Source organism: Mustelus asterias, chromosome 2, assembly GCF_964213995.1.
Source record: "Mustelus asterias chromosome 2, sMusAst1.hap1.1, whole genome shotgun sequence".
Taxonomy (NCBI): Eukaryota; Metazoa; Chordata; class Chondrichthyes; order Carcharhiniformes; family Triakidae; genus Mustelus; species Mustelus asterias.
In genome coordinates this window covers 65,938,010-65,963,455 of record NC_135802.1, presented here as the reverse complement: position 1 = coordinate 65,963,455, position 25,446 = coordinate 65,938,010, and the positions used below count along the sequence as shown (strand labels likewise).

The window sequence follows — 25,446 nt, the reverse complement described above, 5'->3', positions numbered from 1 at the left end:
CAGAAATACAGTAGATGGAAAATATGTTATGATTTCACCCGAGGATATGCAGTGCAAAAAGTTAAGGTTTATTTATTAGTCACAAGTAAGGCTTACATTAACACTGCAATTAAGTTACTGCGAAATTCCCCTAGTCGCCACACTCCGGCACCTGTTCGGGTCAATGCACCTAACTTACACGTCTTTCAGACTGTGGGAGGAAACCGGAGCACCCGGAGGAAACCCACGCAGACACAGGGAGGACGTGCAAACTCCACACAGACAGCGGCCCAAGCCGGAAATTGAACCCAGGTCCCTGGCGCTTGAGGCAGCAGTGCTAACCACTGTGCCACCGTGCATGACTATGTATAGAGCCTGACTCTCATCTCTAGCAATCCTTGTATATTTTTGCATGGCAGCTTGTTTTGTTACACTGTATACATGGGCAACCCAACTGTGGCAGTTGAATTATTTGCTTCTCAGAGTACAGTATTGATTCGCTGCTTGAACACATTCCAACATAAACACAGTTGGAAACAAAATAGAACAGTTGTAAATCGTAATTCGAAAGCTGTGCTTTCTCTTCCTTTTTTTGACAGGTTGTGCACGTCGCTGGCAAAGCTAACTGTTATTGACCATCCCTAATTTCCCGTGAGAAGGTGATGGTGAGCCATATTCCTGAACCGCTTAAATCCCTGCGATGTAGTTACACCCACAGTGCTGTTTGGGAGGGAATTCCAGGGTTTGACCCAGTGGCAATGAACAAGTCAGAGTGATGTGTGACTTGGAGGGGAACTTGGAGATGGTGGTGTTTCCATGTGCCTGCTGCCCTAGTTCTTCTAGGTGGTAGAGGTTGTGGGATTAGGAGATGTTCTTGAAGAAGCCTTGGTGGGTTTCTGCAAATCAGTTTTAACTCCTGAAGAGATGTCCTGGAGCTGAGACAATTAGCCTCAAACAACCATATTTTCCTTTGTGCTAGTTATGAATCTAGCCAGTGGATTATCTTTTCCCTGATACTTATTGACACCTATTTTACCAGAGCTCCTCGATGCCACACTTGTGCGAAGGCTGCCTTGATATCAAGCACAGTTGTTCCCATCTTACCTTTGGAATTCAGCTCTTCCATCCATTTGGACAAAGGATGTAACGAGCCAAGTGATCCAAGCGAAAAGCAAACTGAGTATTGGTGAGCAGGCTTTAATTAAGTAAATGCCACATGATAGCACTATTGGCAACACCTTCTCATACTTTGCTGACAATTGATGATTGATGGGGTGGGAATTGACTGGATTGGATTTGGCTTTCTCTATCGAAGGGACCTAACCTGGGCAATTTTCTACATTGTTGGATAAATGCCTGTGTTGTACTTGTACTGGAAAAGCTTAGCTGGAGGAGAACTTGGCTGGAATACGGCAATGATGGTATCCAGACCCATAGCCTTTGCCATATCAAGTAAGCGGAACCATTTCTTGATGTCTATGTTTGCCATGGAATTCCTGTGATCCAGAGTAAATATTGAAATCTCTCAGAGCCACTTGCCCCTAACTAAATATCATTGTGCCAAACCAGCTGATGTATCAGGATTCACTCAGGGATGATGATAGAGATCTCTGGGACATTTCTTGAAAGGTATGATTCTGAGAGAATGACTATCTGAGCCTGTTCCTTGACAAGTTTGTGGGACAGCTCTCACAATTATGGCACAAGTCCTCAGATGTTAGGAAGTCTTTGCAAGGTTGACTGGGCTGTTGACTAGGCTAGGTGACCCTTTGTCATATTTGAAGCAGGTACTTGGATTGTTGTCATCCTAGAGTACAAATGAGGGGCTTACTAGGCCATTTCAATGGGCGGTTCAGAGTTATTGCTATAGGTCTGGAGTCACATATAGATCAAAGCCTATAAATTATGAACCAGTTGAGTATTTGTCAATCCAGTAGTTTCATGTTTACCACTACTTTTTAATTGGGGACTTAGGTAAATCACCGAGTTTAAATTCCCCAACTTTTTGTGATGGAATTTGAGCTCATATCTCCAAATTAGTCGTCCAAGCCTCTGGTAACATAACTCCTGTAGCCATTGTGCAGCTGATCACAAACAATGCATGATAGTGCTGCAAATTGCAACACCCATCTCAATGTGGAATTTGGACATTGTTTCTGCTTAATATGTCACAACTGGCACAATCACAGCATTGAATCTGTATTTTAAAAGTTTGAAGGGAAAAATGCACAATTTTCTACAAATTTCACAACAATTCACATTTTATTCCAAAACTCAATTTTTAAATAATACAAAGCTGGACAAAACCAAAGCTGGATTTTTCCTGTTAGATTAGACTACATTATTTGGAAACATTGGAAATCAAAGATGCACAGCATCCCCTTTTATATATCTGTTTTCTTATTAATTTCAAAATGCTGGGAATCGTTTTTGACCATAAATGTTTAGGAAAGATAATGAATACATATGTATTTTTCAAGCTTCTAAAAATTTTGAAATGTTATGACCTTCAATGTGATGTGCACTGGAGCATAATATACACTTAACCACCCACAGGAGCACTGTGCACTGGAGCATAACAAATATAAATCACCTGCAGGCTGTTTATGTACACTGGGATGCAATAGGCCTCAAGAATACAGTTTTAAAAGTAATGTGCTGTCAATTAAAAGCAAAAGAACAAGCATTTTCAAACACTGCAAATTGAAGCATAGCATTTAATATTCCTGTGCTTTTTTGAGGGGAACAGAGGTAGATTCAAAAGGAAAAGTAAAGAAAATGGCACCAGACATTTCTGGTTTACAAACCAGAACTGATACATGAACATATTGTTGTTGACAGAGCAATCAGTTCCATTGAGGCTGGTAGAACTTCTGCCAGTAATTTGATGGGTAAATATATCATACGGTGAAGACCATCAGGTGTCAGGTTTGATTCTGGGTCTGAGCTGATTAAGCTGGCTTTTCAACAATGACAAGAATAAGAGTGGTTCATCTGGCCTCAATGCCCAGAGCTTAGAAGTACAAAAAATAGCTACTATTCCTGATGCTGGTTGCTATTCACTAGTTTCTGCTGGAAAGGGCATTTTATATACATGATCATCAGTTAAGGGGAGGATCAACTGATGCTTCTATTGATCAAATTGCCTGCTGTTGTTGTCTTGGCTTGCACGAGATACTGGAGGCTTGATGTCACCTGTGTAAGACACTGCCATCGGATCAAAACAAATCAGGAAAATAAAAGATTGGTACTGATAGACTGAGCATGAAATAATAGCGAAAGGGCTAAGTGGTGCACTGGTGATAGAGCTTGTTTGAATGTAAACAGATTGCACCAGCAAATGCATTTTTATTTCAACCATGTCTGATCTAAACTATGACACAATGGAGAGGTGTGGATTGTAATAGCTCAGATGTTTCACCACAATACAAGAGGATAACAGGAATTGACAATTACCCCAGCCTGTTTGTTTACACCTTATAATGGTCAACTTCAGATGGGAACTGGCAAAGTGCTGAACGCTGAATTCTGCATAGCATGATGAGTCAAAAACATGGAAGTCTTAAACTGGTTATTTGAACCAATCTCTGATTACGGTGGTTTTATGAAAATGTTGTTCCAGACTATTTCTGTAGCTTCTCTGTTGTCAGCCAGCGTAACTCCCAACCTTTGTCAGGTTCTACAAAATGCTTAGTATCAAGATTATAGTGAATTTTATCCAACTACCATCTTTAGGATCATGATAGTGATGTGACAACTTATTACAAATTGCATTTTCTACACAGAGCAATGCAGCAATGGAAAAATACATCACTGTTAATATAGTCATTGTTAAGTCTTAAGGTGCTGCTCATGTTTAGGACTGTGTGTGGCAAAATCCCGATCATGATCAAGCAGACACCGAGCATTTCCCCAGGCCTGTCTTCCCTGGAAGCTGGTTCAAAACCAACTTTGGCAGTGGTCTAGAAATTGGCGATTTGACTAATGATGATAGGGATGAGGTGGGAGAATGCCTAAAAAAGGATGGAGGATATAGAGGGATAACGGCCAAACTAAGGCAATTGGGACCAGCTGAGAGGGCACCACGGTCAGCATGGACCAGTTAGGCCGAAGGGCCTGTTTCCATGCTGTATTGCACTATGACTCTATGACAACTAATTCTAAACTTGGAGGACACTTCTCCAGCTACTCTGAAATTTGAGTGACAAGGGTGATCATTGCCAGAATTCCTCATGCAAAGAACAAAACAGGTAACTTTAACTTTACAATGTGTAGTCTTATCTGAATCAAAGGTAGCACCGAATTACAATGGTAGTCCCACTTCAGATAACCATTGTGTTCTTTGAAACTGGGAGAATTAGATATAGAATTCAACACAAAAGATATGTCAGTTCATTTTGTATGGCAATTGAGGGTTTTTCAGTTGCTGCTTCTATACAATAAGAAATAAGCTAACAAAAACAGAAAATGCTGGTAAATCTCAGGAGGTCTGACAACATGAGGAGAGAGAATAGAGCCAACATTTCGAGCCAGACTCGAAACATTGGCTCTATTCTCTCTCCAAAGATGTCAGACCTGCTGAGATTTTCCAGCATTTTCTGTTTTTGTTTCAGATTCCAGCATCCACAGTATTTTGCTTTTAGGAAATAAACTAAATTGTTTCAGATATTTAAGGACTCCAATTCTAAGATGGACTGAAGTAAACTTAAATAAAATTGTTTGATTTTTAAAATATATTAATCTTAATATAGTTTACTGTTTAATCTGTATATATTACATTTTTGAAGGATGCTTTTTGTGGACCTGTACTCAGGAGTACAATCCAAGCAATGGATTTTCTCATTCACTGGACATATATTCAATATTGTAAAAGGGTAAATTTGCCATAGTCCCAGATGACTATAGGCTGCCTTCCCTTTGAGGAGGAGGTGTGACCGGTGATGATTTCACCTGAGGATCACCACACCTCAGGCAAGGGGCAAGGTTGAGAAGGTGGGCCCTCATAAATAACCTCAGCAGGAATGGGAATAGAACCCTCGCTGTTGGCATCAATCTGCATCACGAACCAGCCGTCCAGCTAACTGAGCTAACCAACTCACCAAACTTCAAGCCACCTAAAATCCTCAGTCCTTCTGTGCAATTTCAATGTAACCATGGTTGGAAGTGGAGTACAGCAGAATGGCTGAAAATAAGATCAAGTCCTAAGTACTCTAGGTTCTAACCCGTTTCCAATGTTTCTTGATGGCTTTTTGGGGAGTAGAACCTCTATCTGTCTCAAGCAAGACCATTGATGTAGTGGAAGTGTGACCAGAGTTGGAAGTGTTCGTGCTTCCAGGCAGAGCAGGTCCCTTGGCTCGCCTGTCCCATCTGAATCCCAATCTGGAAAGTAGCTAATGGAACACTGCTGTTTAAGAAGGAAGGGAGGCAGCAGACGAGAAATTATAGACCGGTTAGCCTGACTTCGGTCATTGGCAAGATTTTAGAGTCCATTATTAAAGATGAGATTGTGGAGTACTTGGAAGTGCATAAAATAGGACTGAGTCAGCATGGCTTCGTCAAGAGGAGGTCATGTCTGACAAATCTGTTAGAGTTCTTTGAGGAGCTAACAAGGAAGTTAGATAAAGGAGAACCAGTGGATGTGATTTATTTAGATTTCCAAAAGGCCTTTGACAAGGTGCCGGATAGGAGACTGTTAAATAAGTTAAGAACCCAAGTTAAGAGGTGTTAAGGGTAAGATCCTGGCATGGCTAGAGGATTGGTTGACTGGAAGAAGGCAGAGAGTGGGGATAAAGGGGCCTTTCTCAGGATGGCAGCCACTGATTAGTGGTATGCCTCAGGGGTCAGTGCTGGGACTACAACCTTTCACAATATACATTAACGATTTGGAAGGAACTGAAGCCATTGGTGCTAAGTTTGCAGATGATACAAAGATATGTAGAGGGACAGGTAGTATTGAGGAAGATGGGGGGCTGCAGAAGGGCTTGGACAGGTTAGGAAAGTGGACAAAGTGGCGGCAAATGGAATACAATGTGGAAAAGTGTGAGGTTATGCAATTTGGAAGGAGGAATGGAGGCATAGACTATTTTCTAAATGGGAAATGCTTAGGAAATCAGAAACACAAAGGGACTTGGGAGTCCTTGTTCAAGATTCTCTTAAGATTAACGTGCAGGTTCAGTCAGTAGTTAGGAAGGCAAATGCAATGTTAGCATTCATGTCGAGAGGGCTAGAATACAAGAGCAAGGGTGTACTTCTGAGGCTGTATAAGGCTCTGGTCAGACCCCATTTGGAGTCTTGTGATCAGTTTTGGGCCCTGTATCTAAGGAAGGATGTGCTGGCCTAGGAAAGGGTCCAGAGGAGGTTCACAAGAATGATCTCTGGAATGAAGAGCTTGTCGTATGAGGAACGGTTGAGGACTCTGGGTCTGTGCTCGGTGGAGTTTAGAAGGATGAGAGGGAATCTTATTGGAACTTACAGGATACTGCAAGGCCTGGATAGAGTGGACGTGGACAGGATGTTTCCACTAGGAGGAAAAACTAGAACCAGAGGGCACAACCCCAGGCTAAAGGGATGATCCTTTAAAACAGAGATGAGGAGGAATTTCTTCAGCCAGAGAGTGGTTAATCTGTGGAACTCTTTGCCGCATAAGGCTGCGGAGTGTCATTGAGTGTTTTTAAGACAGATATAGATAGATTCTTGAATAATAAGGGGATCAGGGGTTATGGGGAAAAGGCAGGAGAATAAGGATAAGAAAAATATCAGCCATGGTTGATATTTAGACTCGATGGGCTGAGTGGACTAATTCTGCTCCTATGTCTTATGGTCTAATGCCCTCCAAAGTGGTCATTGTATGACCTGGATTATGAGACAGCTGATACCTAATTACAAAGATCATGTTTCAGCTATGCGCAATTTCTAGTGGAAGGCAGATACTGAATAAGAAGCCAATGTGGCTTGGATGTCCTCCAGAGCAATGTAATTAGATAACCTCTTCCTGACCAATGCTCCTCCTAAGGCCACGCATTATCCCAAAAGTGGCCACATAGGCCGTACACAATTAAAGTTGACCCTTTTACATTGACGCGCATGTGCAGGCATGCAAAATGCATTAGGGGACCTGTGCACGTGAACAAAACAGCCACACATTCCAAAAATAATTAGAGGCAACATTATCCCTGACCTGATAAGAGTACAGTGGGTTCAGGGTTCAGCAACAGAACTTAACTGGCAGTGTAATCTAAGTGTAACTACCAGGATTGTTGCAGATATTTTTCAGGGCAAAGAAAATAACCTCAAACTGTCGCGAGAGTGAATGAACATGTTAAATGAGATGTTGTGCTTTCATGTGTAGCCCAGGTGCACTAACTAACTTACTAAAAGGCATGTTTCAACGAAGTACAACACTCTAATTTCCTACCATTGTTTGAAGAGGTCATCAGCTGAAAATATACAAACAAGTATATGTAATTTTAGACAAAAATAGGACACAGCACAGCAATCTTCACTTCTACTCACATTACAGCAAACACAGATTGGGACAAAACTATTGCATTCTGATCTTTGTTCATTTTGTGGTAACAATTATCTATTTTGCTTATGTCTGTTTAATACTAAGATCTTAATAGCATAACATTTGTCACATAACAACCTTTGTCATTTTTCCCCTGCCCCAAAACAAACTGGGAGGAGATGAGCAGCATATTTAATTCTAAGTCACAACAGAGAGCTTAGGAAATGCAGAGCTCTTGTCAGTTCCCGTACCCCTCCTGACGAAAGCACAGTCAGCCATTTCCTTTCATTCTTCTCCTTCTCTGGGAAGCACTCTCAACATCCTTCCTGGAGCTTGCTCCACATGCTCCAACTCCGCAAAATCAATTTAAAGTAGATTGGAAACGGTTTTTTTTCAGTAAGTGCTGATACCTTCTTCATATGATTGTGTCCAAAGATGTCCCTTCTCACCTTTCTGTAGCTGGCTTTAGAATTTACTGTAGATTCGGGTAGTTACAAACTTAATTTGCGATGTTGGCCAGTGAATATAATTGGTTATCCAGTATTGTGTACGAGTTTGATAAAACAGAGTTAAATTGTTGAGCCGCATGAGTTTGTAACACAGTTTAAGTGTGTTCATTTGAATCCAATAGGTCAACTTTTTGTTACTGAATAAATCAGACATTGTTTCTTCCCCAGTAAGGTTCACAGCTTTAACTCATCTCTGTTGCAGGTGCTTGTTCGGAGATCACCGTTGGACCATTTGCCCTTCCAACTGAAGGCGATGAACAACAATCTAGACATTGTCAGTGGAATCGACTCAATCACATTAAGGTAGAGTGATTGTAAAATAGTAGTTTTATATTGCTGTCCATTAGGCATTCTGAAATTTACACCAGTATATCATTCCTTTTACTACACCACACCACCAAGGCTATCATTACAATGGTTAGTAAAATAGGCACTGTGATGAGGATAATGAGGATCTTGTCAGGAGGGTCCTGGAAGATTATCATCTCCAAAGTACAGTTTGAAAAGAAAAGTTTATGGATATTAATTACATAGTTTTCCACTTGTGGATTCGGCCAGAAGCAATCAACTTCTTCTATTAAGGACTCCATGCACTGTGAGAAAATATTGTAATGGCTGTGGAAAAAAAAGACAATGTTAATTAACATATATATTTTTGAGGATAATGTATCATAAACAAAAAAGCTTATAACTTTATTTCATGGTAACGTATTGAACCAGAAAAGGTGTCTGCAACTAGGAGGAAAACTGACCATGAGGTAAATTGTTGCTTCACCGAAAGGACAATAATAAGGCAGTGAATCATACACCCACTACAATCAGAACCTGTTATGAAATGAAATTTTGGATACATTCTATAACAGGCAGGTGACCTGTTCTGCAATGAATAAACAGTGAAGATTAAATTCACATCCCACGTTGAAACTAATGCTCATTGTACTGCCTGTTTCTCCAGCACTTATTTTCCACAAACTCACAACTTAAGAATTTCTTTGAAGAGAGAAACAGTGTTATCTGCAGTTCCAAAGTCGTCATACTGGACTTGAAACTCTGTTTCTCTCTTCACAGATACTGCCAGACCTGCTGAGTTCTTCCAGCACTTTGTTTTTATTTCAAATATTCAGCATCCGCAGTATTTTGCTTTTATTTTCAGGACTTCATCTCGCTTAGCCTTTCTTTGTTTCTATGATCTACAGCTTTCAAAAACCATACGACCATAAGATGTAGGAGCAGGAGTAGACCATTCGGCCCAGTGAGTCTGTTCCATCATTCGATGAGATCAAGAGTGATCTGAAATGGTAATTATCAACTTAACTTTCCCACCTTATCCCATAATCCTTGATTCCCTTACTGATTACAAATCTGTCTATTTCAGCCTTTAACATACTTAACAAACTAGCTTCCACAGCTCTCTGTGGTAAAGAATTCCAGATTTACTACCCTCCGAGAGAAGAAATTCCTCCTCATCTCTGTCTTAAATGGGTGACCCCTGAAATTATGCCCTCCGGTCCTAGACTCTCCCACAAGAGGAAACATCCTCTCAGCATCTGTCAAGCCCCCCGAGAATCCTGTGTGTCTCAATAAGGTTACCTCTCATTCTTCTAAACTCCAATGAGTATAGGCCCAACCTACTTAACCTCTCCTCATAAGAAAATCCCTCCACACCCGAGATCAACCTAGTGAACCTTCTCTGGACTGCCTCCAATGCCAGTGTATCTTTCGTTAGATAAGGACACCAAAAGTGCATCACACAGAGGCCAACTGTGCAAGGTGTGACAGTGGTGGTGCGACGGCGGCGGCGCCGCGAGGGCGGTGGCACGGCGGCGCGAGGGCGGCGGCACGGCGGCACGAGGGCGGCGGTGCGAGGGCGGCGTGAGGGCGGCGGCACGGCGGCGCGAGGGCAGCGGCGCGGCGGCACAGCAGCGGCGGTGCGACAGCGGCAGTGTGATGGAGTGAGAGTGTAACAGTGCACAGTGTGAGTGTGAGACAGTGACAATGTAACAGTGCACAGTGTGACATTTTTGGGATCACATAATTTTACTTCACTTTATGTTTACTTCCTATGCTATTCAACTATGATGACCCGGATCTCACGGTCAGCAGCGAAGTAAAGCTCTACGTCACTGACCAATATAAAATACATTTCAACTTTTATTCATAGACTGCAATGGAAAGTTGGGGAGCGATTCTCCCATTGCGACCCACAAATTTTCTGGCGGGTCCAGTCGGGTGAATCGCAAGTCGGCCATTTCGCGGGATTCGCACATGCGTTCCCAACGCATGCGCATCTCCCAGTGCCAGGGAACAGTCGCAGTCGGGACCGTGCTGGAAACCGGCAGGAAGAGAGGTAGGTCATTTAAATCTGCTTTTAATATATTTTAAATGTAGTTTAAATGTGATTACCGGGCCAGGCATGGAACTTGCCAGGCCCGATTGAATCTCCCACCCTGCCAGGAGTACTTCATTCCGGCGGGGTTTAGAGTAACTCCCCATGTTCAGGGAACTAGTGGGAGACCCCGCCGGAGTGAAGAGGAGGGAAATCAGGGCCCCCCAGGAGGTCAGGCAGTGGGGGAGTGGTGCCCCCTGGGCATGGGCACCCTGGCAGGGCCAGACTCTGCCCCCTGACACTGCCCAAGGGGCACACCTTGGCACTGTCCATCGGGTATCAGGCAGTGCCAAGGGGGTGGGGACTATTGTGGGCAGGGCCTGAGCGCAATCAGTGGGGGTGGGGGCTCCCGCTGCCACTCTGCATGGGGATCGGTCTGGGCTGGAGGGAGGCCAGTGATTGCGACAGGCTGGGGGAAGGGTGGTCTGCCGGGGGGTGAGGGTCTGCTTCCCGGGGGGGCGGGGGGGGGGGGATCTGACCCCGAGGGAGGGTCTGCCAGAGTGAGGGGGGTGGAGGGATCACCACTGCTGGGTGCGGGGTGAGGGGGGGGGTCAGGGCTGGCAGGGCAGCACTGCGGGGGTCCCGGGCTGGCCTGGGAATTGTTATGGGGGTCATGATCGGGCCGTGGGGGAGGGGGGGGGGTTGCTGGAGGGGCAACACTGCGGGGGTCCCAGGCTGGCCAGCAACCGAGGAGACTGACAGATCGGGGCCATTGCGCATGCGCAGAGTTCCAGAACTGTCAGACTCTGGCGCGAATAGGCCCCGCCCCCCAGGGTTTTTAATGAGATTCACAGTTGTGACCTCTGCATTGCACAGAGTGCGAAGATTCAGGTCTGAAGTTGCACTGAAAAAACAGTCGTGATCAAGGCCAGCTTTCCCACCAATTCAGCACTTTTGGGAGAATCTCCCCCTTGATCTCCCAGCTGCAGCATGGATCCATTGATGAGGTAAATCCGGAGTATGTGGTGCAATTCAGTAAAACAAGCTGAAGACTTGAGGTCTGCCTTCAGCTCAATTACAGAGAAGTGTTTTTAATCATTTTAAATGTACTTTTAATTCTAGCCCCCACCCTGGCATACACAAACTCCGACATCAGTGAACGTATCTACCTTCAATTACTGCCATTCAAAAACAACTATCAGCCAAAGTACAAACAATCAAAAAAAAGTAGGTCAAATCAGCTGGGACTGAGGAGCTGGGTGGAGCTGTCAGCCCATTCTGGCAAACTGCAAATAATGGATTCAATCGCAAGTTAGCTCCCTGCAATCTGAAACCAAAAGAGAAAATGCTGGAAAAGCTCAGCAGGTCTGGCAGCATCTGTAAGGAGAGAAAAGAGCTGACGTTTTGAGTCCAGATGACCCTATGTCAAAGCTGGCTTTGTCAAAGCTTTGACAAAGGGTCATCTGGACTCGAAACGTCAGCTCTTTTCTCTCCTTACAGATGCTGCCAGACCTGCTGAGATTTGCCAGCATTTTCTCTTTTGGTTTCAGATTCCAGCATCCGCAGTAATTTGCTTTTACCCTGGAATTTGAAGTTCTGTTATGGCACTCAAAAGGGCAAATGGCTGTGTTCCTGGTTATTGAGACCGCAAGATCTGGCCCAATAGCCTAAGCGCTAGGACTTCCAATTAAAATAATAAAGACGTGAAAGGTTTTGATTCATGAGCTGTGAAAATATCCAGACTGTCGTCAGCACAACAAATTCTATTTACCTGATAAGGTACCAAAAGGCTAGAAATGTGGAGATACAGAATACATTTAAAATTAACACTGAAAATAAAGTAGCCCCATTGTTTGGGATTTCAGTGTGGACTCCCCTCTCCATCATAACTTTGGCAGGAGGGTCATTCAAGTTCTACCCTTTTTCCAAGGTTTCAACTGATCTTCTACCAAAGCGATGAAACTCTGTGGAATTTCAACCCTGAATATGATTGGTTTGTGTCAGATATGTGTTTATCACTCAAAGTGTCCAAGAAACTATGGGGAGGTGTTAGTATGGCATGGGAAAATGTCCTTGTTTAAAAGCCTGAGTGCTGATTGAATAATTTTCTGCTCACTAAACAGAAGTGAACTTTTTTTAAAAATCCATTTCCTCAAAAGGCACAAACAACAACAAAAGAAATCCAGTCAAGGTGCTTTCTTTCTCAAGCCACCAGAAGATAAGCGTTCATTATCTAGTGTATACGCACAAAAATGTCATAATACATGAGAATTTTGTTTTAAAAAGTCATCGTTTTACCAATAAGCTCAACCCATTCCATTCCTGATCATCTAAAACACTGTTCATTCTAACAGGTCACCTCAAATGACCCATACCTTCAATCCTAATGTTTGTATCAAGAACCTGAATCTTCTCTGCTGATGTTGGTGAAGCACTACCTCCGGGGTTTCCCTTACATTGATTCACTCATTTGATGCACAGCAGGTCAGTCTTTTCATCCACCCTCAATGCTAATAATGCTCAAACTTTAGAACATAGAACAGAACATAGAACAGTACAGCACAGAACAGGCCCTTCGGCCCACGATGTTGTGCCGAGCTTTATCTGAAACCAAGATCAAGCTATCCCACTCCCTATCATCCTGGTGTGCTCCATGTGCCTATCCAATAACCGCTTAAATGTTCCTAAAGTGTCTGACTCCACTATCACTGCAGGCAGTCCATTCCACACCTCAACCACTCTCTGCGTAAACTAAATAATGATGTGATTTGATTTATAATTGTCACATGTATTAGTATACAGTGAAAAGTATTGTTTCTTGCACTATGCAATGGTTGCTCATTCAAGACTATGCTCATTTTATTGCTCCCTATTTTGAAAAAGATAGTTACCTTAAAACCAGCTGTTACTCCCAAAATAGAATGATCTCAGCCTTTTGGCTAAGACCAAGTATAGCTTTTGATCCTGCACCTGAGTACATAGAGTACATAGGGGAGAAGGAAAGGAGAGGGTTCAGAATTTAGTGTTACAGTCATAGCTAGGGTATGGAGAAAGATCAACTTAATGCAAGGTCCATTCAAAAGTCTGATGGCAGCGGGAAGGAATCTGTTCTCGAGTCGGTTGGTATGTGATCTCAGACGTTTGTATCTTTTTCGCGACGGAAGAAGGTGGAAGAGAGTGTGTTTGGGGTGCGTGGGGTCCTTGATTATGCTGGCTGCTTTTCCGAGGGAAGTGTAGACGGAGTCAATGGATGGGAGGCTGGTTTGCGTGATGGATTGGGCTACGTTCACAACCCTTTGTTGTTTCTTGTGGTCTTGGTTAGAGCATGAGCCATACCAAGCTGTGATGCAACCAGAAAGAATGCTTTTTATGGTGCATCCACAAAAAATGCTGAGAGTCATAATGGACATGCCAAGTTTCCTTAGCCTCCTGAGAAACTAGAGGTGTTAGTGGGCTTTCTTAACTATAGCATCAGCATGGAGGGTACAAGGACAGGTTGTTGGTGATCTGGCCATCTAGAAACCTGAAGCTCTCAACCATTTCCACTTCATCCCCATTGATGTAGATAGGGGCATGTCCTCACTTCGGTTCCTGAAGTCGATGACGATCTCCTTCATTTTGCTGACATTGAGGGAGAGATTATTGTCATCGCACCAGTTCACCAGATTCTCTATCTCATTCCTGTACTCTGTCTCATCATTGTTTGAGATTCGACCCACTATATCAGCAAACTTGAAAATGGAGTTGGAGTGGAATTTGGCCACATAGTCATCAGTGTATAAGGACGATAGTAAGGGGATCACAGTAAGGGGAGATGTGATAAATTAAAGAGAAAGGATAAGGCATTAGAACAGTGATAGGGATAATAATGCAGGGTGTACCAGGAAAGGACAGAGTGTATAAATTCAAGGGTGCGCCAGCAGATAAGGCCAAAATTTGTAGGATTGGCAAGAAGACAGATCTAAATGCCCTGTATCTGAATGCACACAGCAAGCTTAACAAAGCAGATGAATTGACAACACTAAGTAAATTTATTTTATTAGCTGATAGTCATTTCAGAGATATGATTGCAAGGTTAATGAGGGCAGAACCCAAATATTCAAGGTATTGATATTTCAGAAAGCAGCAAGGAAAAGGTAGTGGGGTAGCTCTGTTAACTAAGCATGACATTGTACTGTTGTTGGAGGTTACCTTAATTTCAGAAGGAGCTGAGCTAAATCTTCTGAGAACCTTCCACCACATTTTCTTAATCTCGACATGAAAGCTGAGCATATCAATCCTGTTTTCGAGGCCTGAATCCTGGCCGGTTATCATGCAGTTTTATAGCTTTGGTCGCAAAGGTTTCGGTGAGGCTAGAAAGCATCTGTAAGCTATCTGAATATCTTTTGTCCTGTTTTATTCTGCTACATTGAGGGTGACATCTGACCGACCCTTAAGACTTTGACAGTGGCCTCTCTAAACTCTATAGATGGCAATAATTTGGAGTTATAATCTGCAGTTCATCGCTAATCCTGGAATTTACTCCTTGTTGTTACACTACTTTTTTGATTTTGTGATGTGGTCTATCACGCTGACAGGGTGATCTAGTACATGAGCACTGAGGCATATTTTGCCTGTTATCCTTTGAAAACTAGGGATGTCCATTTGTTTATAATGGTGTGTTCCTTTAACTACACCAAGGTTAAGATACAGATTTGGTCCTATGATATTCTTGTTGTGCCAGGAGTGCAAGATGGCACAGGGTCTACCTGCATTGATTCTGGTCCTGTGTCAAAATTGAATCCTAGTGGTTTAATATCCTTAAAGAGTTTGAGTGTGTTAGGGAGCATGCTGGATAGGTTGTATGGCACTAGGGCTGTGTTTATCTGGTTTTTATTCTTGTAACCCTTGCATTTATAATGGTGATATATACTATGTAGTATCCTTTACTCGTCATGGTTAACATGAGTAGCACCATTGTAGGGAGGTGGGAGAATGGTTTGTTGTGGAGGTTGCAGGTATGGCCCACTAAGTCCTCAAAGCTGTTGAGGAAAATCCCTTTAGAACTATTGGTGTTGCACATTTTATTCCTATATTTTTGTTATTTTGGGGTCAAAGAGTTTCTGACAGACTCCTGGAAAGGTGCGGACAGAGTACGTAGCTTGGAAAAAATACATTGTTTTGTATTAATGGTGCCCCTGATATAACTGGAGATGGGGAAGTATGCTTCGGTCTGTACCTTAGCATAGTGCAAGAATCTTTGACTGTTCTATACTTGTGTCAATATCCTATATTCTTCTTGGCTGAATACACATGGCTTGTCTTGTTATCTTGTTTTCCCCCCCATCACTGAAACATCCTTTCATAGTTTGTATCTTTGGAGACACCGTCTGTATTGAATAATAAACCAACTGTGTTATTGCTGTGTCTTTCTGTGTGTATGTTGAAAAATGATTATGTTGTACTGTACCAATCCTTGAGGGTTTGTTGCATTGTTTGTAAGAATGGGAAGAAACTTCAATAAAAATGCATTTTTTAAAAAGAAACACAATATAAGCAAGCAGAGTCAGCATGGCTTCATAAAAGAGAAATCACGCCTGACCAATTTTTTTAGAACTTGAGGTGGTAATAAGCAGAGTAGTTAAAAGGAGACCAATAGATGTAATATACTTGGATTTTCAAAACGCATTTGATAAAGTACCACACAAAAGGCTACTTAATAACAGCCTTTGATATTGGAGATAGTATATCAGCATGGATAGAGGATTGGCTAACTAATAGAAGAGAGAGGGGATAAGAGGGGCATTTTTAGAATAGAAACTTGTAATAAGTGGAGTGGCACAGGGATCAATGCTGGGTCAACAATTATTTACAATATATATCATTAACTTGAATGATGGAAATGAATGTCCTATTGTGGATGACACAAAAATAGATGGGAAAGCAAGTAGTGAGGAAGACACAAAGAATCTATATCGGGATATAGACAGATTAAGTCAATGGGCAAAAACTTGATAGATGGAATATAGGAAAATGTGAAGTTATGCATTTTGGTAGGAAGAATAAAGGAGCTGAATATTATTTAAATGGCAAAAGACTCCAGAAAGCTACAGCACAGAGAGATTGTGGTCGGTGCAGACTCGATGGGCCAAATGGCCTCCTTCTGTACTGTAGGATTCTATGATAAGTTCGGCAGGTAATAGAGAAGGCAAATGGAATGCTCGTCTTTATTTCTAAGGGAATGGAGGATAAAAATAGAGAAGTTTTGCTAAAACTACACAAGGCATTAGTTAGACCACACCTAGAATACCGTGAACAGTTTTGGTCCCCTTATCTAAGGAAAGATATATTGGCATTGGAGGCAGTCCAGAGAAGACTCACTAGGTTGATCCCGAATATGGAGGGATTTCCTTATGAGGAGAGATGGAGTGGGTTGGCCTGTACTCATTGACATTTAAAAGAATGAGAGGTGACCTTATTGAGACATATAGGATTCTCAGGGGGCTTGACAGGGTAAATGCTGAGAGGATGTTTCCCCTTGTGGGAGAGTCGAGGACCAGAGGGCATAATCTCAGAGTAAGGAGTCGCCCATTTAAGACAGAGATGAGGAGAAATTTCTTCTCTCAGAAGGTAGTGAATATCTGGAATTCGTTATCACAGAGAGCTGTGGAAGCTAGATTGTTAAGTATATTCAAGGCTGAGATAGACAGATTTTTAATCAGTAAGGGAATCAAGGGTTATAGGAATAAGGTGGAAATATGGAGTTAAGGACTGTCATATCAGATCAGTCCACTGAATGGCAGAGCAGACTCAATAGACTGAACAGCCTACTTCTGCTCCTATGACTCATGGTCTCATGGTCTATCCTGATTTTAACACACATTGATGTCCATTCTTTGTTATTGGGTAAGGTTCCTAGACTCCCTACTTAACATCGTTGCAGGAGAGTAATCAACAAAACAGTTGCAGCAGCTCAAGAAGAAAGCCCACCAGCACCTTCTCAGGACAACTAGGGACTGGCAATAAATGCAACTTTGATCAAATCGCCCAAATTCCAAGCAGAAATTTTCAATAAGACCCCAGCAATTGAGTGATCATTGTCATCTCTTTTTTAAATGATAGATTTTTTTCAGTGGCATTTAAACATTGACAATATAAAAATTCTTGCTATTAAATTTTCTCTGGCATTCCTTGACAATGTAAGTAATGGTCCAGAAAAGTCAATTCCCTAGCTGACTATCACTGAAATCTTGCTGGCGTTTACACCAGTAGGATCTTACGGCCCCGCTGACGGCACACCCACACCATGGGTTTCCCAGCGGCGAGGGGTGCGTTTGAGGGAAATTCCATTGACAGTGACAGGACCATAAGATCCTGCATCCAGTAAGTGGTGCATCATCTCCTGCCACCATAAAACACCGCAGAGGGGGAGGAAAGTCACACCCCATGAGTTAAAATTCTGATTGGCCAAGGTTTAGGAATTCCTAACACACTCCACCAAAATTCCTGTTTGCTATTTAGCACAGACATCAAAACCATTTATTCACATTGCTCACTTTGTCCATCAGAATTTCATATTGAGCTATTTAAAGGTTTTCAATACATCTTTAATTAAGGAAAATACATGCAGCTTGTACAGAACATAAAAATCATAGTTGGTGGAAACATTGCAGCTGCAGTAACTGGTCAAGTGCAGCTCCCTGCTCATTTGTAACTATTCAATATTCCCAACCTGGTTTCACATGGGGAATATTTGCTCTTGTATACTTGAGAGAATTTCATTATGCTTTGAAAAAGTATGCAAATGTACATATTAAGGATGCAGCCGTTGATTCCTACCATGATTTAACTGCCAGTTAAAATTATCCATTTAAAGTGAGCATCGGAGGCTAGTGAGATTATCACATGTAATGAAGACAGGTCTGAAAGGTGTAACGTGATCCTTTATTTAAAAACGGGCATTTTTTGGAAGAAACCGTGGCTAATTTCAAAGTTCTGTTTCCACAGAATTCCATGCAGGGCAGCGAAGTGGATAAAAACGACGTGTCGGAGAGATCAGGTGGCAGAGAGTCAGACTGCCTGTCATTATGCATCAACTATGTCTGCACATCTGTGTACGCAATAACTACTGCCGGCTCCAGGTCAGTGGTTCCACAGCTGTACCATCTTCAACAAGCAAATTCCACTCTAAGGTTGAAACTGTCAGTGACAGACCAGATTGCATCCAGCCTGGGCCTTCTCCCCAGTTGGCATAGGATCACCTGCATCATCATCCAGGTTTTTAGGTGTCAGCCGTGGCTTAGTTGGTTGCAGCCTTGCCTCAGAGTTAGAAGGTTGTCGAGTTTTAGCCCCACTCTTAAAACATCAGCTCAAAAATCAATGAGTTCAAACATTCCCCATTTTTGCTGTAGACCTTAACTCACAGTGTGGAAGTTATGACTTTTTACGAATAGGCGTAAATGCTCCAGAAGGCTGGGGAAGGTTTGTGGAACCATCAAGTTATGAGGCTATTTAAATCCCCAGCTCTTAAAAAGTACAAAGCAACAGCCTGCTGTGTCAGTGAGAAGTAAAAACATTCAAGCTTTGAAGTTATTTAAGTGTCTATCCACCACTCATTGAGGACTTTTAAAAGTTTTAAATGGGCTTTCATGAATGGGACTTTTCTTAACATAGCATTTAGAACTTTATTTTATATCATCTCAACATGGCTCATGAGGTCTCTCCATGGCAGATTCTGGTGAGTTGGCAATGGAAGATATAACGGCCAAGAGTGGTATGTGGGTTGGCATGAGTTGTCAAGAGTTAGAAGTAAGTTAGCATTGCGGCTATCAGGGACCATGGGGGTTGGGACATAGATTGGCATGGAGGGTTTTAGGTAATGAGTTGGCATGGAAGGGTATGAGGGGATGTTTGGGGTGGGTGGGGCACGAGTTGACATTGATGAGTATGGAGAGAGGTGTGGGATATGAGGGGCGAAGGCTAGAAGATCTGAATTATGAGCAACTGGGTGAGGGTCCAGAGAACAAAGGGAGGTCTTTTAAACAGCCCACCTAGGCAGTCAGCAGGCTCGATGACCACCTCTGATCTGCGTCCAGGGGTGGTGGGCCTGTCTCCAACCTGCACCTGCCTGCCCACCACCTGATTGAAGATCCCGCCATTTGCGGGAGTTTCTCCTGAGGCAGGTTCAGCAAGCAGAAAAATTTCCCAAATTGCGCTCCCTGCCACAGGAGCAAACATCTGGGCCTAGGCGTCATTTACAGAACAGGGAGGTCATTCGGCCCATCAAGTCCATGTCACAGAGCAATCCAATCAGTCCCATTCCCCCACTCAATTCCCGGAGCCCTGCAGGCTTATTTCCTTCAAATGTTCATTCAATTTCAAATCATTGGGTATTTTCATTTCCACCATCTTTGTGGGCAGCAAGTTCCAGTGCATTACAATTCAGTGTGAGAAAAAAGTTCCTCCTCACAATCCTTCTATATCCCTGGCCCAAAATCCTAAACCCGTGTCCCCTAATCCTGGTACTATTAACTAATGGGAACAGTTTTTCCTAATCTGGATTTGTCTAATCCAAAATTGTCATAATCTTGTACACTTCTATAAAAATATTTCCCCATTTCCTTTGCTTCAAGGAGAACAAACCAACTTTTCCAACCTAGCCTTGTAACTAAAATCTGCCAGCACTGGAACTATTCTGGTAAATCTCTTCTGCAAGCTCTCAAGGATCTTCCCTTCCATACTGAAGAATGGTAGCCAGAACTGGACGCAGTAGTCTACTTCGGGCCTAACCAGAGCTTTATTGGCATAACCAAAATCACATATGCTTTGCTAATTATTTTCTCAATACACCTTGTCACCTTCAAAGATCGTCTTTTGAAAGAAGGGGAGGCAATGGCCTAATGGTGCTATCATTAGACTATTAACCCAGAAACTCAGCTAATGGTCGTAGGACCTGGGTTCAAATCCCGTCACGGCAGGTGGTGGATTTTGAATTCAATAAAAAATATCTGGAATTAAGAATCTACTGATGACCATGAAACCATTGTCGATTGTCAGAAAAACCCATCTGGTTCACTAATGTCCTTTAGGGAAAGAAATCTGCCGTCCTTACCTTGTCTGGCCTACATGTGACTCCACAGCCACAGCAATGTAGTTGAATCTCAACTGCCCTCCAAGGGCAACTAGGGATGGGCAATAAATGCTGGCCAGCCAGCGATGCCCCTGTCCCATGAATGACTAAAATAGGTATTAAACTGAATTCCTTTCTTCCTTCTGCGGTAGACATAATAGATCCTATGCAGTAATCAGAGGAACAGCAGGGAAGTTATCCCCAGTGCTGAGCCAATACATATCCCTCAATCAATACTGATTATTAAATTATTTGAGAGCTTGGAATGCACAAATTGGCCACCAAATTTCCTAGATTATAACAGTGACTACACTTCACGTATTTTATTGGCTTCAAGGAGCATCGGGACGTCCTGTGGTCATTAAAGACACTACATAAATGCAAGCCTCTTTTTTTCTTCTACACAGCCAAATCAAACAACTGACTGAGGCATTGTTCAGACAGTTCAGTACTTGTATCCCACTGAATAACAATAGTATGAAATGGTTGCCAATTATCACCACCCTGCTGCATTACAAGTATTTCAAAAAATACTTCATTGTCTGTAAAACCTTTGAGAGATCTTAAGTTCACGAAAGGCATGATATAAATTCAAGTTCTTTCTTTCACATCATGCACACAGCAATTTGGAGGCAATCTATCTAACTATCCAGACAGTTGATTTTGGACCTTTTCTGACATTACATATTGCTCACCACTAGTGTTACCTCCACAAACTCACTGTCTGTAGTGTTTTGGAGCTATGCTGATGCTTGTAAATATGGTGCGAAGAATATATTTTCCCGAAAAGCTATTTTGCTCTGGACCACTGGTAAGGGAGTAGACTGTTCTCCAATGCCAACAGGAACAATAGAGAAACATATGTTAGAATGATAACCTGAAGAGCCACATTCAAAAACACTGCAAGATATTTCCCTCGGAGATGTTCTATAGTTAGGTGTATCCATGAATGAGAAAGGGAAAATCAAAACCTGAGCATAATGTGGCGGGGACGATTCTCCCAGCCCGCTGCGCTGCTCTAGTACCTCCAGGCCCCAAATTTCTGACGGCCTTAAATATTTAAAATCTTCATTTTAACATTATTAATGGGCCCGAGACTGATGTCTCCAGGCCCGCTAGCCTCTGCCCACCTTACCAGGAGTGGTTCACTCCTGCGAGGTTTACAACAGCTCCGCACTAATGGGGAGCTGGCTGTCTTTCTGGTTGTATCACAGCTTGGTATGGCTCCTGCTCTGTCCAAGACCGCAAAGAACTACAAAAGGTCGTGAATGTAGCCCAATCCATCACGCAAACCAGCCTCCCATCCATTGACTCTGTCTACACTTCCCACTGCCTCGGCAAAGAAGCCAGCATAATTAAGGACCCCATGCACCCCGGACATTCTCTCTTCCACCTTCCGTCGGGAAAAAGGTACAAAAGTCTGAGGTCACGTACCAACCGACTCAAGAGCAGCTTCTTCCCTGCTGCTGTCAGACTTTTGAATGGACTTACCTTACATTAAGTTGATCTTTCTCGACACCATAGTGATGACTGTAACACTACATTCTGCACTCTCTCGTTTCCTTCTCTATGAACGGTATGTTTTGTCTGTATAGCACGCAAGAAACTATACTTTTCACTGTATGTTAATACATGTGACAATAATGAATCAAATCGAAGTCTGACCCTGCTGGAGTGAAGGGAAGCCATGAAAGCCCCCATCAAGAGGTCGGGGTCACTGCCCAAGGCGCAAAGTGGCAATGCCCAGGGGGCACCTTTGCACTGCCCAATGGGCATCGGGCAGTGCCAAGGGGGGTGGGGCCCCGCTGCCACTCTGCACTTGGGATCAGTGGCAGAGGGAGGGAGGCCAGCAATCGGTGGCCGGGGGGGGGGGGGAGGGTGCGGTCGGAGGGGCAGTGTTGTGGGGTCGTGAGGCTGGCCAGTGATCAAGCTAGCAAGCAATTGGGAGACCAGCAGTGCAGGGCTACTGCGCACGTGCCAATCTCCGCTCTGACAGACCGACGCATGCGCAGTGGTCCACTCAGTGCTATGCTGCCAGCCTCTCCAGTGGGAAAAAGCCCCGCCCACAGATTTTTATCGTGATTCACAGTCGGGCACTTTGCAGAGCTTCGGGTTTGGGAAATTCATTTTGAAAACCCGCTGAAAAAACCAGCAGGATTTACTCCAGTTTTTACACGAATTAGGCACTTAGATTTCATCTTCCTCCTACACATTCCCAAAGGCAAAAGCAGGTGCAGGTAGTCTCTTTAAAGAGAGTCAAGTAATTTCAGCATTCACCTCCAGAACAAGTGTATTTCCTTTCAATATTTACCATCTATCGCCATATGCTGGGAACTGGTCTTTAGCTGAAAGATATTTTATAGTGGGGCGAGGGACAAAAAACATGCTATAAAACTGATACTAAGCCATGGCAGATAATTGGGAGAGGTGACCAAATGTTTGGCTGTAATAGTTGGCTTTGAGCGAAGAGGTAGAGAGGTTTAAAGGAACGTAAAGACAGAAATGCTGGAAATTGGTCTGGTAGCATCTATGGGGAGAGAAATAGAGTTAATGTTTCGAGTCCATATGACTCCTCTTGGGAGCTCTGAAATAGAGTCATATGGACTCTAAATGTTAACTCTATTTCCTCTCTCCACAGATGCTGCCAGACCTGCTGAGATTTTCCAGCATTTTTTGTTTTTGTTTCAGATTCCAGCATCCGCAGTATTTGGCTTTTAGTTTAGGTTTGGAGGAAGAATGTTTTGAGGTGGATTCAGTTTCAAAATAACTGTATATTTGTTATGCTTCTGCACTGTCATGAATTCCTAGCATTCAAAATGTTGTACAGTTGCATTGAAGCTTTGGAGAAATACGCAAAGCAATAGCTTCTGAAAACAAACCTCGGGACATGTAGAGCCCTTGGTATTTTTTCTCAATTCAGCTACTTTTTTTGAAATTTGCAGCCAGGTCCACAGTATACAAATGATCTGTCAGGCATCCAAATTATTTGTCTCTGGGGATGTACTCACTAAAGCAACCTTCTTGAGCTTCATTGTCTGCATAAGGATCTCAAGTAATTATGGATTTGCACATTTAGGAAGCCTCCATTGGTGGGGAAATGGGGTAAATCTTTAAACCTCTTCCTTTCCATTACATACAAAATAAGAGTTTAAAGTTTTAAATGTTTATCTATTCATGTCACAAGTAGGCTTACATTAACACTGCAATGAAGTTACTGTGAAAATTCCCTAATCGCCACACACTGGTGCCTGTTCGGGTACATTTGGGTGGCATGGTGACACAGTGGTTAGCACTGCTTCCTCACAGCGTCACAGACCCAGGTTCGATTCCCGGCTTGGGTCACTGTCTGTGCGGAGTCTGCACGTTCTCCCAGTGTCTGCATGGGTTTCCTCCAGGTGCTCTTGCTTCCTCCCACAGTCCGAAAGACATGCTGGTTAGGTGCATTGGCTATGCTAAATTCTCCCTCAGTGTACCCGAACAGGCGCATGATTGTGATGACTAGGGAATTTTCACCGTAACTTCATTGCAGTGTTAATGTAAGCCTACTTGTGACACTAATAAATAAACTTTTAAAATTGATGGAGAATTTAGCATGGTCAATCCACTTGACCTGCACATCTTTCAGACTGTGGGAGGAAAACGGAGCACCCGGAGGAAACCCACGCAGACACGGGGGAATGTGCAGACTCCACACAGTCACCTAAGTCGGGAATCGGACCCGGGTCTCTGGCCCTGTGAGGTAGCAGTGCTAACCACTGTGCCACTGCAATGCAAAGTGGAGGCCAAACTTGCATTTCCATAACAACCATGGATGTATTGGCAACCAAATTGCTCCTCAAAAGGATTTCGGCATCTTACAACTTTCAGACCAAAAAAGGATTCTGTTTCTTAATACAAAATGCTAAAATGTTCAAGACTTTGCAAGATTCTGAACAATGTAAAATTACTTAATTCACGGAATTCACTATTTCATGATTTTGTATTGTTTAATAAAGGTAACAATTCGCAATCAGTTTCCTTGTTTATAAGGTCCTCACTTTAGTCTATGATTTGCCAGCTATATACATTAACAACATGAATGCAATCATCCATCAAAAGAAATTTTAACACCTGCAGCAGTCCTTCAAAATTTCACCCTGTCTACCTGAACATATTAACAGTTCCCAGTTCGAGTGGAAATGTTGTCATGCTACAAACTGACCAAATGTCTCACTGTACACTAATACCATACACTAATATTACCCTAATACTTTAAACTTTGGACCCTGTGTTTGAATCCAAAACAATGCTTCCTCACAAAATACAGCAGATGCTGGAATCTGAAACAAAAGCAGAAGATGCTGGAAAATCTCAGCAGGTCTGACAGCATCTGTGGAACTGGAGTTCCAGCTCCACAGGGGTTGCTCCTTCATCGGTCCAGCTCTGATCCAGACTCAAAATGTTGGCTCAGTTCTCTCTCCACAGATGCTGTCAGATCTGAAGTTTTCCAGCATCTTATGTTTTTGTAATGCTTCCTCACTGTTGGATTTCACCCTCTTGTCAAACCTTGGACAAACAAACAGGTAGATAAGGGCAGTGCAGTTGATATTGTCTACATGGACTTTAGCAAGGCCTTTGACAAGGCACCACATGGTAGGTTGTTGCATAAGGTTAAATCTCACGGGATCCAGGATGAGGGAGCAAATTGGATACAAGATTAGCTTGATGACAGAAGACAGAAGGTGGTTGTTCAAACTGGAGGCTTGTGACCAGCTTTATGCCTCAGGGATCAGTGCTGGGTCCACTGTTATTTGTCATTTATATTAATCATTTGGATGGGAATTTAGGAGGCATGATTAGTAAGTTTGCAGATGACACCAAAATTGGTGGCATGGTGGACAGCGAAGAAAGTTATATAGGACTGCACTGGGATCTTGATCAATTGGACCAGTGGGCTAATGAATGGCAGATGGAGTTTAATTTAGATAAATGTAAGGTGATGCACTTTGGTAGATCGAATCAGGGCAGGACTTACTCA

The 25,446-nt window shown here is 42.9% G+C and overlaps 1 protein-coding gene across 1 annotated transcript in view; it reads right to left on the bottom strand.

Annotated features, from left to right (window-relative positions):
• Window positions 1-2,231: 2,231 nt before the first annotated feature.
• LOC144508493 (receptor activity-modifying protein 3) overlaps window positions 2,232-25,446 on the bottom strand; it is a 56,190-nt gene continuing 32,975 nt past the window's right edge. Inside the window, exon 4 of the mRNA XM_078236464.1 lies at window positions 2,232-8,610. Within this exon, the coding sequence (XP_078092590.1) occupies window positions 8,355-8,610 (256 nt within the window). The 3' untranslated portion in view covers window positions 2,232-8,354. The remainder of the gene's footprint in view (window positions 8,611-25,446) is intronic.